The following is a 17,616-nucleotide window of genomic DNA, read 5'->3' as shown; positions in this document are numbered from 1 at the left end:
TTGTCATGAACAATGGGTTTTCAGGATGCTCAGCGCCCAGCGGGAATTGCCTTAGCATTGAAGGTGTTAACAACAGTGGCTGTATCTATGTCCCGCCTGCAAGCTAAGAAAGAAAATACAAATTCAAGTACAAGTTGAAAGATTTTTCCTATGATCCTATAAACAGGTGTAAAATCTTCTGAGCATCCTAGCGAGGAAGGACTAAAAGCTGGTTGCTCACCCATAAAGGAAAAGGGCATTAAGAATAAAAGTAACAACGTTTGTAAGAAAAAGAAGGAAAAAAGGGAAAAACGTCGAAGGATAAATAAAAAAAAGGACCAAACGTCTACGCTTTGACCCTAACTTAATCCATATATACCATCAACCTCAGAACCAAGAGGATTGAAGAAGGAAGATGGTCAAGCAGAGCTCATTCTATCGTGACCATGGGCCCGATGTAGGTAATAGTGAAATACCGAATTCTAAATACCGAATTTTACCGATTCGGTATTTAGAAATCGGTATTCCAGATGTACGTAAGAATTCGGTAAAAAATACCGAATCCTTAATATTCGTTATTACCGAATCGGTAACTGAGATTCGGTAATAATGAATACCTACCCATTTATTCCTATGGGCTTGGAGGACCATAGGAATGAATCTGAAGACATTCGGTATTACCGAATCGGTAATACCGGGAGGTATTTAAAGTGTACCAGGGTGTCCAAAGGACACCATGTTGCACCCCTGAGATGTGCATGTGTGCACATTTGGCACACATGCATGCCCTAAGGGCATTAATGTGTGCCACATGGCACTTCAAAAAAAGCAAGAAAGTGCTTTTTTAAAGGAATTCGGTAATTACCACCAACTTGTAGTTGGTGGTAATTACCGATTCCTTAAGGCCCAAAAGCACTCTATTTGCTTTCTACATTGCATTTAAGTAATCGGTATTCCCGATTCCTTAAATGCAAGGCCAATAAGGAATCGGTATTAAGGAATCAGTATTTACTGATTCCTTATTACCGATTCCTTCCCTACATCAGGAATGGCTAAATACCGGTCGGTAATGCTGAAATGTACCGAATTTCATCGTTCCCTACATCGGGCCCCATGTTCTTCTCTCTTGAACCCAAGTGCACCAATCAAATCCACCCAAGATGCATTGGCATTAGATAGAAGTGTTTCCCCTACTGATCAGTGTATCTTTAACCCTTAATGCTTTTCTATTCGCTTCCTCCCTAGGTAATAATGTCATTTATAATCCTTCTGAAAATATTCCGGAGGTATCCCGCCTGGTCAATCCCACACATTCTGACCCTTTTACCTTGGATTTTTCCTTTTATTTTTACTATGAACCATTTATGAATAGGACTTTTCTGTTGTGTTGCTTTGCTGAAATCCCAGGCCTTCAAATGATTTAAAGCAATGACATTGCTCTGGTTGTGGTCCAAAAATATGTTAATAATCCTAGAGGCGCAAGAGTAACATTTGCATCCAAATCTATCTCCCACCTGCTAATTTCACACAGTGATAAATTGCGTTGTTGTGGCATTGATGTCCTAATACCTGAAGAGGGGCTAGCCTTAAAAAAAAGTGGGCCAAAATAAGCAGTCTAACATCGATCTAGTAACCATCACAAGGGGCAAACCTTTCTTGGAGAGAGAGAGAGTATATTGCAGGTCTTCCTTGGTAAAGAAGGCAGGAGGGATTCGCTTCTCACAGAGAAAAATACCCAGCATGTACTTTATGCAGAGGAGGAAGACAAGAAATGGAGTTTGGTAGCAGGCTCTCTTAATACAAATAGATCCCTTGGCTTAAAATGTGGGAATTCTTTCTAGTAAGGATATTAATGTGATATCTTGGAACACAGCCGGCTTAAGCACTAATAAAAACAAACTCTTATTCCTGAAAGAGCAGAGTGCTAATATAATATGTCAACGAGAGACTTGGATCTCAAAAGACTGGTCCACTAAAGAATATAAAGTGCTGAGCTGGCCTGCGCTCCCTGTGAATAGAGGTCATGCTAAAGGAGGTATTGCTATTATGCTAAGTACGAGTCTTAGTTGGTCATGTAAAGAGATTTTTCGTGCCTCTTACTTAATTCAGGCGATTAAGCTAGAACACAAGAATGCCCAGGATCATTTGAATTCCCTGTTCATTGTAAATGTATATTTACCTCCCGACACATCTTACTCTTACCTATTAAAAGATCTATTTGTTTTTACCTCCTCTACCATGGAAAGTGAAGACTGCAGGTTCCGAATGTTAGTAGGAGATTTGAACTCTAAAGTGTCTTCTCATTGTTTAAGGGTATTCTCTTACATCGCAATAAAACAAACCCCCTGGGAAAAGTTTTTAGCGACCATATGTTGATACACTTTAAATTTGAATTCACTTGTGCTCAGGTAGGCCCCTGGAATTTTAAAGGCAGCACAGTATGGTTCAATGCATCAAACGGTAGAATTCATTGGAATACTCAAGTGACTGCTAAATTAAAAGTGAATTTAACGACTCTGATAAGAGATCAGCAGCATTTAGTAACGGTCGAGAGTGATTCCACCCAATCTGACTTACTCAAAGCCATTTCCCATAATGTAGGCTCTCTGGCTAAATAATGTAAATCGTCACATGCTCCAGTTAAACAGAGCTCACATTTTAATCCAATGCTTACTATAAATAGGGAAATAAATAAATTAGTGAGGGCCCAGTCCCTGAACTTTTCACTTGAACGAAGTAAATTAATAAATCTATTAAAGAGGAAAGTGCAGAGGAACAAAAGCTCCCTAAGACAAATAAAGGAGGATGGTGTATGGGTGCAGTTAAAAGAGGCAGTTTAAAAAAATAATTCCAAAAGGTATTGGGAAATAATCGCTGACTGCTGTGGAACAAGAGTGAAATCTCTCTCCATACCTATTAAAGAAGAGGAATGGAAACTTCACATGGTAGAACTCTACTCAGCACATTTTTAATCCACCAGTTCAGTCACTGCGGCACCTGATCTGCTTAAAACCCCTGTATTTAACTATGTACATTCAATTAGTGATGTGGCTAGATTTATAGAACAAGCATTGGCAAAGCTAATAGGTCTCGCCTTTGGGACCTTGTAAGTGTTTAGTTATCCAGAACAATATCCTTGGTGCAACAACATCAACTGTTTCATGGATAAACACTTATAAGGTCCCAAAGGTGAGGCCTATTGGCTATGCCAATGCTTGTTAATGAGTATGTGGTTTGTACTGAAGAACATGGGAGTAGCTGCCTAACCCTATCAATTAGAATCCTCCAGACAGATTTGCTGTCACCAATGGTGATTGGAATATCGGGGTCTATAATGAGTTTTTGGTTTGTACGGAAGAAATCGATAGTAGCTGCCTAACCTAATAAACTAGGAACTTTTAAGGTGTACAATTAATAAAGACCAATTCTAAGATTTTAAATCATTTGTATTGACCTTAGGGAACTGTGTGGCATTGTAACAAGTTTTTACATTTATTTTTTTAAGATTATGAATGTATTATCTGATAATGACTGATCTATGATTTACATGTATGTCTTTTATATGGTGTTTTTAATTACTGAAATAAAGATTGTTAGTGATGACTGTGACACTACAGCCATGATTAAATAGTCACTGCTGGCTTAACACATTGGGAGCGAAAGCATTACACGAGTAAGCAGGCAAGCACCCAATAAGGCGAACATTGCGAGAATGAGAAAACCGCACAGTTCAGTGAAACAAGCACCCGGCCTGCTAAGAGCAAAGTTTAAAAGCTTGCATTTTGCCAGTTCCTTGCATTCTTTTTCATTGCCTATCCATGCTCCTTCATTGCCCTCCTACACTCAGAATCCTGGAACTGGGCCTGGGGCTAGGCATTGGGAGTGAGTGGTTGGCACAGCGGAGGCAGCAAAGAAGAGGGCAGGTAACAGAGGAAGGTTTTTTTTAATTGAAGACAAAAAAACATGGGAGTAAACAGAGATGCTGGTCAAGGCAGAGAAGGCCGAAACTGATACTTCCCATGAACTCGACTTGAGGATCAAGCCTGGTAGAAACAGGCTGGGTACAACGAATGGGCTACAGGGCACCACTAAAGTACCAGTAAAGGATTACGCGTCACGTGGCTGGCAAATGGGCGGAGGAAGTGCCTACGGAGGAATGGGCTGGTCACAGGAGGAAGACGATGGTGGATAAGCAGAGCGAAAGGATTGGCACAGGGGAGGCGGGGTGTGCATGTGAGGGCCCGGGGGACAGGTAAGGGGCTGGGTTTAGGTGAGCAGTGGGCAGGGTGCGGAGCGATGGGTTGGAGTTGGCAGACATGGGCCGGGCCCAGGGAGAAAGGCTGGCTGTCAGCGGACTAATAGCTGCAGGAGCGTGCGGTGTTTGTATTTAAATGTCATATAAAGGCTGAGGCAACAAGCCTAGCTGGGTCCCTGCCACTGGCTTTTACATTTACCTGTTTATCTTGTCCCCTTCTGTCTGTCTGTAGCTGCCCTGCTGAGGCTCCCGGGTTTGGCTTCATGGCGAACCAGTCGCAGTGCCTGGATGACCTGCCTTAGGGGAACCACTGGCCCCAGCAGTGGGACGAGGCTGCCCTCCTGCAGCAGGACCTGTACAGCGAGGCGCAGAGGCTGGCGGTACAGAAGCTGCTGGCCGGGGGTGGGGGGGGTGCCTTCCTGTCTGAGGAGGATATTGATGCCATCCTGGCATCGGCCGTCCTGCCAGGAGCCGCGGATGGGGCCCATCTGTCCCTGCTGTCCGCCTCCATGGACTGCTCTTCGGTCACGTATCTCCCTGACCGCTCCGACGTGGAGCCCCCGCCGCTGGAGCTCGGCTGGCCCGCCTTCTGTGCCAGGTCCTACTGTGGAGTGACGCGGGCTGAGGTGCACTTCCAGCCCAACTATGGAGAGTGCATCCACAGCTGCAAGGACGCAGTGCGCATACTCATCCGGGGGGCTAAGGAGGTGAGTTGCACAACTCTGTGTGTGTGGGGGGGGGGGGATATAAACGACCCATTGCTAGGCTTGCAGAACACCAGCATTAAAAAGAGGTGAATGGAAATGAGAGTCGGAACAGCCCACACCTTCAGAAACACAAGCGCTAAAAGACAAGCGCCGCTGCTCACTCCCGCAAGGGAAACGCCAAACGTGTATGAGTTGCAATACAAACCAATGCAAAACATGCAAGGTTTAAGCAAAAGTCCTGAGCGATAGCAATAGGTCCCCTCTTAAGCAGCGCTTGCGCGCTGCGTGGGCGAGCCCATAACAAATGAGATCCTCTGGAGCAATGGGTCCTAATGAAATCCCCATGACAGTAATTAACACTCATTTGCAATGCTATAGGTCTCACATTAGGAAAGTTTGAGCTATTGGTATTGTAAATGACACATTTTTACTTATGTTTTCTTTTTGAAAATAGCGAAATTAATAGCTTTGTCATTTACAATGCCAATAGTCATAACTTTCGCAAATGTGACACCTATAGCATTTGTAATGCAATATGTGTTGTATTTACATGACTTACATGCATTGATATTACAAATAACAATGGCTTTTAATTTTTTAAAATAATGAATACTTAAATAAAAGTTATTGTAATTTATAATGGCAATAGCTTAAACGTTTGTAAATAACTTTTGTGAAGATTATGTTAAGTGTATTTTATTGTGACAAAAATCCAAGAACAGAAGTGAAATATTAACATCTTTTTGTTACATTTGTAATAAAGCTTGAAACATTGAGAGAACATATTTGAACCAGGTGTTGTTGCATGGTTGCACAGATTGATGCTGTGGTGGCGCTGAGTGATGTTGTGATGGCGAACAAGTGATGCTGTGGCGTTCAGTGATGCTGTGGTAGCGCATAGTGATGTTGTGGTGCCCCTGAGTGATGCTGTGGTGGTGCTGAGTGATGCTGTATGCTATGCTATGGTTTGTTTTGCTATCCTATGTCTTGTTTTGTTATGCTATACTATGTTTTGCTATCCTATGCTTTGATTTGTTAAGCTAAGCTATGCTGTGTTTTGTTATGCTGTGCTATGTTTTGTTTACTTTGAAAGTTTTATAGAGCGCGAACAAGATCCTGACGGATATCAGAGCGCTTTACACACATATGGGATAAAAAGACAAAAAATTCATTAACAAAGCATTTTGTTCAAAGATGAGCAAATGGTTACCCATAAAGTGAGGCAAGCAACAAAGGTGCAAAGGTGGTCTGGCAGGTCATTGACATAAAAGGAAAGATATTGAGTCTCGAGATTTCCTTAGACTATAGTCATGTGAATTTAGCCGAGAGGATCGATTTTTATTTCTTTTCTGAAGGATGCAGTGGATGATATAAGTCTGGTTTCTGAAGGGAGGGCATTCCAGATCTTGGGCACCATCCGTGAGAAGGAGCGTTTATAAGTTTTTTTCTTGTGGAATCTTTGCGGTTTCAACAGAAGATTTTCTGCACTTCTTGTGGCTCTAGAACCAGCCGAGATTGTCAGTTTCTGGGCGAGGTAACTGGGCGAGTTGTGGTGTATAGCCTTATGCGTCATGCACATGATTTTCAGGTGTATTCTAGCTTCAGGTGTTATGCTATGCTATGTTTTGCTATGCTATGCTTTGTTATGCTATGCTATGCTATGTTTTGTTGCGTTTGGTATGCTAGGTTTTGCTATGCTATTATATGTTTTGTTTTGCTATGCTATGTTTTGTTGTGTTAAGCTATGCTATGTTTTGTTGTGTTTTACTATGTTTTGTTATGCTATGTTGTGTTTTGTTATGCTATGTTTTGTTATGTTATGCTATGTTTTGTTATGCTATGCTATGTTTTGTTTTGCTATCCTATGCTTTTGTTCTGTTATGCTATGCTACGTTTAGTTTTGCTATCCTATGCTTTATTTTGTTATGCTATGCTATATTTTGTTGTGTTTTGTTATGCTATGCTTTGTTGTGTTTTGTTAGGCTATGCTATGTTTTGTTGTGTTTTGCTATGTTTTGTTATGCTATGTTGTTGTGTTTTGTTATGCTATGTTTTGTTATGTTATGCTATGTTTTGTTATGCTATGCTATGTTTTGTTTTGCAATCCTATGCTTTGTTTTGTTATGCTATGCTATGTTTAGTTTTGCTATCCTATGCTTTATTTTGTTATGCTATGCTATATTTTGTTGTATTTTGTTTTGTTATGCTATGCTATGTTTTCTTGTGTTTTGCTATGTTTTGTTATGCTTTGTTTTGCTATGTTATGCTTGGTTTTGTTATGTTATGCTATGTTTTGTTATGTTATGCTATGTTTTGTCATGTTATGCTACGTTTTGTTCTGCTGTTTTGTTGTGTTTTGTTATGCTATGCTTTGTTGTGTTTTGTTATGCTATGCTATGTTGTGTTTTGTTATGCTATGCTTTGTTGTGTTTTGCTGTTTTGTTGTGTTTTGTTATGCTATGCTATGTTGTGTTTTGTTTTGTTATGCTATGCTATGTTGTGTTTTGTTATGCTATGCTTTGTTGTTTTTTGCTATGCTATGTTTTGTTATGCTATCCTATGCTTTGTTTTGTTATGCTATGCTATGTTTTGCTATCCTATGCTTTTTTTGTTATGCTATGCTATGCTGTGTTTGTTATGCTATGCTATGTTTTGTTATACTATGCTGGTGAGGGTGTGTGAGGGTGAGTGAGGGTGAAGGGGGTGTGAGGGTGAGGGTGAGGGTGTGTGAGGGTGAGACGGTTGTGGGGGTGAGGGGTGTGAGGGGATGTGAGAGTGAGGGGGTGTGAGGGGTGAGGGGGTGTGAGGGCGAGGGGTGTGATGGTGAGGGGTGTGAGGGTGAGGGGTGTGAGGGTGAGGATGTGAGGGAGAGTGATGGTGAGGGTGTGAGGGGATGTGAGAGAGAGAGTGAGGGGTGTGAGGGTGGGTGAGGGTGGGTGTGTGAGAGTGAGGGGGTGAGGGTGTGTGAAGGTGAGGAGGTGTGACGGTGAGGGTGTGTGAGGGTGAGTGAGGGTGTGTGAGGGTGAGAGGATTGTGAGAGTGAGGGTGTGAGGGTGAGTGAGGGTGTGTGAGGGTGAGGGGGTGTGAGGGGGTGTGAGGGTGAGGGGGTGTGAGGGCGATAAATAGAGTGAGGGCGCTAGATAGAGAACATATTTGAACCAGGTGTTGAATGGTTGCACAGATTGATGCTGTGGTGGCGCTGAGTGATGTTGTGATGGCGAACGAGTGATGCTGTGGTATTCAGTAATACTGTGGTAGCGCATAGTGATGTTGTGGTACCCCTGAGTGATGCTGTGGTGGTGCTGAGTGATGCTGTATGCTATGCTATATTTTGTTTTGCTATCCTATGTCTTGTTTTGTTATGCTATACGATGTTTTGCTATCCTATGCTTTGATTTGTTAAGCTATGCTATGCTGTGTTTTGTTATGCTATGCTATGTTTTGTTTATTTAGAAAGTTTTATAGAGGGCAAAAAAGATCATCAAGGATATCAGAGCGCTTTACACATAAATGGGATAAAAAGACAAAAAAATCATTAACAAAGCATTTTGTGCAAAGATGCGCAAATGGTTACCTGTAAAGTCAGGCAGGCAGCAAAGGTGGTCTGGCAGGTCATTGACATAAAAGGAAAGATATTGAGTCTCGAGATTTCCTTAGTCTATAGTCATGTGAATTTAGCCAAGAGGATCGATTTTACTTCTTTTTTTAAGGATGCAGTGGATGATATAAGTCTGGTTTCTGGAGGGAGGGCATTCCAGATTCTGGGCGCCATCCCTGAGAAGAAGCGTTTATACGTTTTTTTCTTGTGGAATCTTTGCGGTTTCAAAAGAAGATTTTCTGCGCTTCATGTGGCTCTAGAGCCACCCGAGATTGTCAGTTTCTGGGCGAGGTAACTGGGCGAGTTGTGGTGTATAGCCTTATGCGTCATGCACGCGATTTTCAGGTGTATTCTAGCTTCAGGTGTTATGCTATGCTATGTTTTGCTATGCTATGTTTTGTTATGCTATGCTATGTTTTGTTGCATTTGGTATGCTATGTTTTGCTATGCTATTATATGTTTTGTTTTGCTATGCTATGTTTTGTTAAGCTATGCTATTTTTTGTTGTGTTTTGCTATGTTTTGTTATGTTATGCTATGCTATGTTTTATTTTGCTATCCTATGCTTTGTTTTGTTATGCCATGCTATGTTTAGTTTTGCTATCCAATGCTTTGTTTTGTTATGCTATGCTATTTTTTGTTGTGTTTGGTTATGCTATGCTCTGTTTTGTTGTGTTTTGCTATGTTATGTTATGCTATGTTTTGCTATGCTATGCTTTGTTTTGTTATGTTATGCTATGTTTTGTTCTGCTTTGTTATGCTATGCTATGTTGTGTTTTGTTATGATATGCTATGCTTTGTTGTGTTTTGTTATGCTATGCTTTGTTGTGTTTTGCTATGTTTTGTTATGCTATGCTATGCTTTGTTGTGTTTTGTTATGATATGCTTTGTTGTGTTTTGCTATGCTATGTTTTGTTTTGTTATGCTATCCTATGCTTTGTTTTGTTATGCTATGCTATGTTTTGCTATCCTATCCTATGCTATGCTGTGTTTTGTTATGTTATGCTATGTTTTGTTATGCTATGCTGGTGAGGGTGAGTGAGGGTGAAGGGGGTGTGAGGGTGAAGGGGGTGTGAGGGTGAAGGGGGTGTGAGGGTGAGGGTGTGTAAGGGTGAGGGTGTGTGAGGGTGAGAGGGTTGTGAGGGTGAGGGGGTGCGAGGGAGAGTAAGGGTGTGAGGGAGAGTGAGGGTGTGAGGGTGAGGAGGTGTGAGGGTGTGTGAGGGTGAGGGTGTGTGAGGGTGAGAGGGTGTGTGAGGGTGTGGGGGGTGAGGGGGTGAGGGGGTGAGAGGGTTGTGAGGGTGAGGGGTGTGAGGGTGAGGGGGTGAGGGGGTGAGAGGGTGAGGGGGTGTGAGGGGGAGTGAGGGTGAGGGGTGGTGTGAGGGTGAGGGTGTGTGTGAGGGTGAGAGGGGTGAGGGGGTTTGCGGGTGTGGGGTTGTGAGGGTGTGGGGGTGTGAGGGTGAAGGGGTGTGAGGGTGAGGGGGTGTGAAGGGGTGTGAGGGTGAGGGAGGGTGAGGGTGACGGGGTGAGGGTGACAGGGGTGATGGTGAGGGGGTGTGAGTGGTAGAGTGAGGGCGGTAGATTGAGTGTGGTAGAGTGGTAGAGTAAGGGCGGTAGAGTGGTAGAGTGAGGGCGGTACAGTGAGGGCGGTTGTATGGTAGAGTGAGGGCAGTAGAGTGAGGGCGGTAGAGTGGTAGAGTGAGGGCGGTAGAGAGGACAGTAGAGTAGTAGAGTGAGGGTGGTACAGTGAGGGCGGTAGAGTGGTAGACTGAGGGCGTGAGGCCGGTAGAGTGAGGGCGGCAGAGTGAGGGCGTGATGGCGGTAGAGTGGTAGAGTGAGGGCGTGAGAGTGTAGTAGAGTGAGGGCAGTACAGTGAGGGCATGAGGGTGGTAGAGTGGTAGAGTGAGGGCGGTAGAGTGGTAGAGTGAGGGCGGTAGCGTGGTAGATCGAGGGTGGTAGAGCGGTAGAGTGAGGGCGGTAGAGTCAGAGCGGTAGAGTCAGGGCGGTAGAGTGAGGGCAGTAGAGTGGAAGAGTGAGGGCGGTATAGTGGTAGAGTGAGGGCTGTAGAGTGAAGGCAGTAGAGCGGTAGAGTGAGGGCGGTAGAGCGGTAGAGTGAGGGCGGTAGAGTGGTAGAGTGAAGGCGGTAGAGCGGTAGAGTGAAGGCGGTAGAGCGGTAGAGTGAAGGCGGTAGAGCGGTAGAGTGAGGGCAGTAGAGTGAGGGTGGTACAGCGGTAGAGCGAGGGCGGTAGAGTGGTAGAGTGAGGGCGGTAGAGTGGTAGAGTGAGATTTTTTAAATAGTAAAAAGTTATTTGGGCTAATAATCCCTAAAGACCCTTCACTCGTGACATTATCACCTCGGGTAAATAGTGCACTCTGAATTCTGAATGTACTCGCCTATTGTCACTTGTCCTATCGGGGCACAGCACGTGCAGTTCTGGGTGGTAGGGAGGGTGCTGCGTGAGGCAGTACTGGGCATGTACAACATCCACAGAAACACCAAGTCCGAACTCAAATATCTGCCAGGGGTGACGTCATGAGAGCAGGGGGGCGAGAATAGATTGCATCCCTGCAGGCTGGGCTCGGTTACCTCCCAGGGTATTGCGCGAGGGTGACATCTGTTTCCTGCCCCCCACTCGGCCATCCTGGAATCCCCGCCCCACTGTTGCCACAGTTTATTTGGAAAGAGTATGTTTGTTTAGCGAGGTAAGTAAGTAAAGTAAAATTCTTTATTGCGCGGTTAATTAAAACCATTACAATATATAACATTCTACAACATTAAAAACGACTTTTAAGGAGTGGGGAAGGGATAGTAAGTAGCAAGGAAAGGGGAGGAGAAAGTAAAAACGAAAATAAAACTATGTTACAAAAGACTGTCACTTGTTCCAGTGGACTTTGCTGGAGCACAGAATTGTCATTCGAACAATGTTCTTAGGTCTTGACGAGCATCGATTCAATGGCTATGGGCCTCGTTTTTTTTCACAAAGCTGTCCAGAAATTTTACTGATCGGCAGATCAGTTGAGGGTCCACTGAACATAGGATCTGTACTATCGCTGATCGACAAGTGCGGACTCCTTCCTCGTTGAGTTTGTCTTTCAGCCAGTGCCTCCGATCTTGATACATGGCAGGACAGATACATACTATGTGCATAATGTCTTGTTTGTCTTGTTTACCTGCACCACAGAGGTCGCATTCCGTTGTTTAGCGAGGTGATGTCGTGTGTTTGTGCGCGTGTATGTGTATAACACGAGGGTGGCGCGCAGCATGTGATGTAGAAGAGGGGCATCGACAGATGGAAGAGGGTGGAAGGCAGAGAACAACAAAGATAAAAGAAAGAGGCTGTGAGGGCAGATACGACGCGACAACGAAAGAAAGAGCGAAGGGGTAACAGAGGAGGAAACTGAGGGAAATAAAGAAAGAAAGAAAACTGTGAAAACTGAGTGAAAGGAAAGAATAGGTAAGGCAGAACTAAGACAACCGAGAAAGGGATCACGGGGACAAAACAACAGTGAGTTACAATGGAGAACTAAGGAGAGAGCGAGAGAGGGAACACCGGTGATGGAAACTGCTGCCACAGTTTATTTGGAAAGAGTATGTTTGTTTAGCGAGGTGATGTGTGTTTGTGTGTGTGTATGTGTATAACACGAGGGTGGCGCGCGGCATGTGATGTAGAAGAGGGGCGTCGACAGATGGAAGAGGGTGGAGGGCGGAGAACAACAAAGATAAAAGAAAGAGGCTGTGGGGGCAGATATGATGCAAAAACGAAAAAGAGCAAAGGGGTTCCAGAGGAGGTATACTGAGGGAAAGAAAGAAAGAAAGAAAACTGTGAAAACTGAGTGAAATGAAAGAATAGGTAAGGCAGAACTAACACAACCGAGAAAGGGATCACGGGGACAAAACAACAGTGAGTTACAAAAGAGAACTAAGGAGAGAGCGAGAGAGGGAACACTGGTGATGGAAACTGAGGGAAAAAAGAATCAGGTAGAGAGAACGGAGAAGTTAGGGACAAGAGGGAATATAACCCGATGATGGAGGAAGAAGATGCAATAGAGAATGGACAGGCAAAGGAGGAGGGGGACATAAGCTAGGGGGGCATAACTGGGGAAGAGAAAAGATATGAAAATGGAAATATACAAAAGAGCGCAAGTAAAACAACCTCTTGGCATTGCGTGGCGCGGGAGCGGCTTCCTTTGAAGTCTGATGCTGAGGCTCAGACAAATGGTGTGGGATATGGCTGGCAATGGTGTGGGTGTGCGATGTGCACGCACCTGGCTCACACAACTGTACGCGATCCGCAGCTAGGTAGACTTTTCGGACTGCTTACTATAATCTCGCTTATCCATCCCTACGGGATAGAATAGGCGAGACCTAAAAAGGAGCCACTTCTGTGGGCCACTCATCTAGCCCTAATGTTTAATTTTTGTTACTCTCAGGGGAAGACACCACTATCTTGGTCTGGAAGTATTCTAATCCCTCTGTACAAAAAGGGCCCTAGAACACCTCCGGGTAATTACCGGCAAATAGTCCTATTAGATGCAGCGGGGAAAATATTTGCACGTGGTATCCTCGATCACCTCATGGATTGGGTGATGAAGAAGAAGGTCCTTCCTTTAGAACAAGCAGGTTTTAGAAAAAAACATTCTACCCTAGATAATATTTCCATGTTGAAATTAATTGAGGAGAAATACACGATTTCTTGTTGGTCAAACGTGTGTATATGGCTTCCATAGATTTTTCAACGGCCTTCGATAAGGTAGATCGACCACTACTATGGAGAAAATTGCAAAAAATGGGTCTGCCTTCTCCCCTGCTATCCTTAATTATCACACTACATTCTCAAACGTGGTGTCCGATATTAATGGGAGGAAATCACGGTTCATCGGATGTAATCTCTACAGAAAATGGCTTGAAACAAGGTTATTTGCTAGCACTGTTGCTATTATCTTTATATATAGTAGATTTAGCTGATTGCTTCTATCCGTCAGAGGGAGATGCATCAAAGATAGGTAGCCGACCTTTCCCATGCCTCCTATATGCAGATGATATAGTAGTGATGGACCTAACCCCTATCGGGCTGAATAGAAAGCTGATATCACTACAGGATTATACAGTGGCCCGTTTCCTGAAGATAAACGTATCTAAAAGTAAAATCCTGGTCATGAAATGTAACAAATGTAGAAAATCAAGTAATTTTAAGTGGCAAATTGGTCCTGAAAAGCTGGAGGTGGTAGACTCATACCTTTACTTACGGAAACTAATAGCGGGTAGTATGAAGAACAAACATCATGTTGAACAGAGTTCCTGTAAAGCTGCATTACACGCTAATGGTTTGCGTATTTTCTACAATGCCATGGGCAGAAGGCATTTCTTACATCTATTGATGGTTTTTAAAGCAAAAATCCCTCCAACCCTGCTCTAGGCCATTGAGTCAATCCCGGTTAAGGACTGGAGCTTTCTAGGTAGGATTGAAGGTCAGATTTTACGTAAACTATGCAATTTTAATATGATAGTTCCATCAGCTGCTATTAGATTAGAATTTGGCTTGATAAGCTCCTATATCCAAGGTTTATCCAGGGTCTTACGTTGGGGATATCAGTTAAAAAACGGCGAGCCTAATTCATTAAGAGGTTTCATGGGTCAAGAAACCTTTGGCGATATGGCTGGGAACTACTTCTATCGTGATTTCTCATTGGCACTAAAACATTTTTGTGTACAAGAAGAATCAGTGATTACTCTCCCGCCCTCAGTACTTAAATCTTTTTTAAAAACCTTAAGTGGCAAGATTATCTATAATAGAGATATTACATTTTGCAAGTCTAAAGAGAGATTAAAGATAATAGCCAGAACAAAGTCACCGAGAATCTCACAGAAATATCTATTTTGGAATTTAGAACATGGAACTCGATGACTGATCACTATATGCCGCATGAATCTTTTACCTTCAAATGACCTAACAGCAAACTGGTCACAGAATTTGAAAAATGGAAAAATTCGTAATATCTGCAAGCTGAGGATTCAGACCCTGGATCATGTATTGTTTGTTTGTCCAGCATTGGTATTGATTCATCGTCGCTGGCTTTGGCCGATGTTTTTACAAAAAAGTGTTAAAAATTTAGCTTCAGGCCGTGACTTTCTCTTTTGCCTGAAGAATGAAGCAGTCTGTGTAAAACTATTTAATTATTTTAAGGAGTTTATGTACATATTTTAAATCTTTTATATATATATTTTTTTTAATGAGTTGTAAACCCCGATTCGGTTACCCTTATATGGAGTATTAATATTCTCTCCTTTCTTAGATTGTATTTTGCACATTTATTCGCTGCTATTTATTGATCTTTGCACAACTGGGATACGTAGTGCTTGTCTCCCACATTTTTCTTGTGGCAAATTTCAAATCTAAATTGAAGCGGGACATTGGATTACATTTTGCACAAGAACTGGCTGCTATTGAATTGATTTTTGCATGGGTTAGGATATGTCCCGTTACTCCTTTTTTCTTGTTGCTAATATGAAACCGAACTCTCTGCCGAAGCTGGATTTTGGATAATACTTTCCACATGAACTGGCTGCTACTCATTGCTTTTTTTGCACACTCTGGGATATAAGTTCGTTATTTCAATTCTCCCGCCGCTAATCCCAAACTCTATTTTCTGCCAAAGCGGTTATGTGTTGCTGCCAAAATGTTTGAAAAAATCTTTTCTTGCACTGATGAGATGCATATTATTCTATATTTACATGAAGCTGCTATTGTTTAGTACGATCCTAAACATATGTAACTTGCTATGGTTGATGTCTTTCGGGCCCTGTTCTTGCCTATGAGCTAAATGGTATTACTGTTGAAAACCTTAGTTAATTTGCCTATTAGGGCAAATTACACCATCTACTAATGTTATGTAAGGGAAAACCTAGACCTGCTATGTAGGCTTTCGAAAATTGATGATGGTCCAAGAAACGAGTTTTCCTTATGTTTTATTTTATCATATTTATGTAATAATTTGCATACATTTTAATGTGGACCTCATTGGAGTTCCAAATCGTTAATACATATATATTGAATTGAATTGCCTAGATTCAAAGAGCTGGTGTAAAAGCTGTTCAAATTACATTTTGCCTCTTAGGAGAATCAGGAGAATATTACGTTGGGTTGCCTTGTTTATGTGCTGCTTAGCCAGTCCTGCAATAGGATTGTTGTCCTGTGCTGTGTGGACTTTGTTATTTTTGACATGTGAGTAGCCCTGACAGGGGCTTGAAAAAAGCTTAAGGAAATTGCTGAGAAGGGGTCAGTCACTGTAAAACGTTCATCATATTCTGTTGCTGAGATGAGGTTTGTGATAATGTTGGCTTATACATACTGTGTCTTGCTTCAAAAGCCTGTTTAAGGAAGTGGTTGCCAAAATCTCATGAAAAGTTTCAAGTATTCAATGAAAACAAAGCTTGACTCCTATCCATTTAAGGATAGCTTGGTATATCAGATTCGTTTTTCTAGCTCGTGTTTTAAGACTAAACAGCAAGGTGCAGTAACAGGTGCTAGGTTGGTTAAAAAAACATGTATTTATTGTGTACAAGAGAAGGGAACAGTCAACTCTATCGGCAAGATACGCTTGAAGATGCTTTAGCAAATGTACAAGGCCTCCGGTAGTTTAGACTGAAATAGCCAACCTACAAAAACTATTGGTCAGTCTCTGTAATATGTGTCATGACCAGTTAAATCTACCACCTATGACGACTTAAGTACTGTATGAGTGTTGAATGAGCTATAGTACTGGTAAATTACGGAGCAAGTTGAGGTCAGGCCTCACTCAGAGACCTAATACTGCCAACAGCTTAATACGGCTCAATGAACACAGACCGCCACAGAAGGGAAATGTAAGGCAAAAAACGCAGATAACACACCTGTGTGAGTAACAATGTCACTTCTCTCTGAAACAAGACTATCCACAACAAATGTCACTTCCTCTTCTTTAAAACTGGCAGGTTCCATCTCTTCCTCCACTTTAATGATGACCGGATAGCCTTCCTCCTCTGTAATGGTGACAAGATTGATCCCTTCTTCTTCCTTAATGTAGGATCGAGTTATGCTGTCATTTCCTTTAACAAATACAGGAATTAGAGGTGTAATTGCAAATAAATAGTCAATATATACACGTATGCATATTTCCAAAAGTACATCAACTGTCTGTCACATATTTTGACATTTCATAAAATCTCTCTATACAATGTATATATCTACTGATGCATTAATACATGATTTCCACAAAAGCCTCAGGGAGTTTTCTCTGTCTAGAAGTATACATTAATCTGACACGAGTGGCATCTCTACCTAAAACGAACCTTCGTCTTACTTTTGTTAAAGCTGAAGAGCACCAACACTAGAATACCACCCTTCTCACCCCACTGTAGCAGCATTCTGAAAGTGGAGAACATTTATTTGGGATTTGCAACAGCGTGCAGCAGACAGGAAGCAGTCACTCAGTGACCAGTTTCTTATTCCAACTCAGCAGCCTGTTTTAGATAACATGACTAGAAAAGAGACACCTTTCGAAAACTCAGTAATTTAGATATTCAGTTGTGTGCATGGGGTAATCAAGGGGGGCATTTGTAAGGAATTCAGAGTCAGCTTGTTTGTCTGTGGTATTAAAACAAAAGTAATATCAGCACTTCGGCCCACATCACCGATTGCCCGTGCTTTGTGTTCTGGCTTCGCAACCTGTGGCAGCCATAATGACTTGCTGGCAATGCCATTTGGTCAAGTCAAGTAAAACTTTATTCGATTGCTATTTCAGACAATCATAAAAGCACATAAAACACACAGCTCATTACACAACAAAAGTTACAAATTATAATTGATTATAAAATGTATTCCATTGAATCAGTATCCCTTAACTAATTGTAAACAACATGATTATATTACAATGCATTTTCTATGTCTAAGTACTTTCTTTAAAAACATGGCTACCTTCCAGACTATGTGTTCATTTTCCAAAAACTGTAGCACAGTAAATGCATGGCAACATTGTCTGATCTACAAAATAAAACAACATGTATCGTTGATTGTTCTGATTGGTTATCACAGGGACACAGTT

The 17,616-nt window shown here is 42.4% G+C and overlaps 1 protein-coding gene across 3 annotated transcripts in view; it reads right to left on the bottom strand.

Moving 5' to 3' along the window:
• LOC144828472 (uncharacterized) overlaps positions 1-17,616 on the bottom strand; it is a 766,726-nt gene that overhangs the window by 307,560 nt on the left and 441,550 nt on the right. For all 3 annotated transcript variants that reach the window (XM_078686684.1, XM_078686675.1, XM_078686665.1), the window contains one exon: positions 16,427-16,621. In XM_078686684.1, the coding sequence (XP_078542810.1) occupies positions 16,427-16,621 (195 nt within the window). The remainder of the gene's footprint in view (positions 1-16,426; positions 16,622-17,616) is intronic.

This window comes from Lissotriton helveticus, chromosome 1_1, assembly GCF_964261635.1.
Source record: "Lissotriton helveticus chromosome 1_1, aLisHel1.1, whole genome shotgun sequence".
Taxonomy (NCBI): Eukaryota; Metazoa; Chordata; class Amphibia; order Caudata; family Salamandridae; genus Lissotriton; species Lissotriton helveticus.
This window is presented reverse-complemented; position numbering and strand designations above follow the sequence as displayed.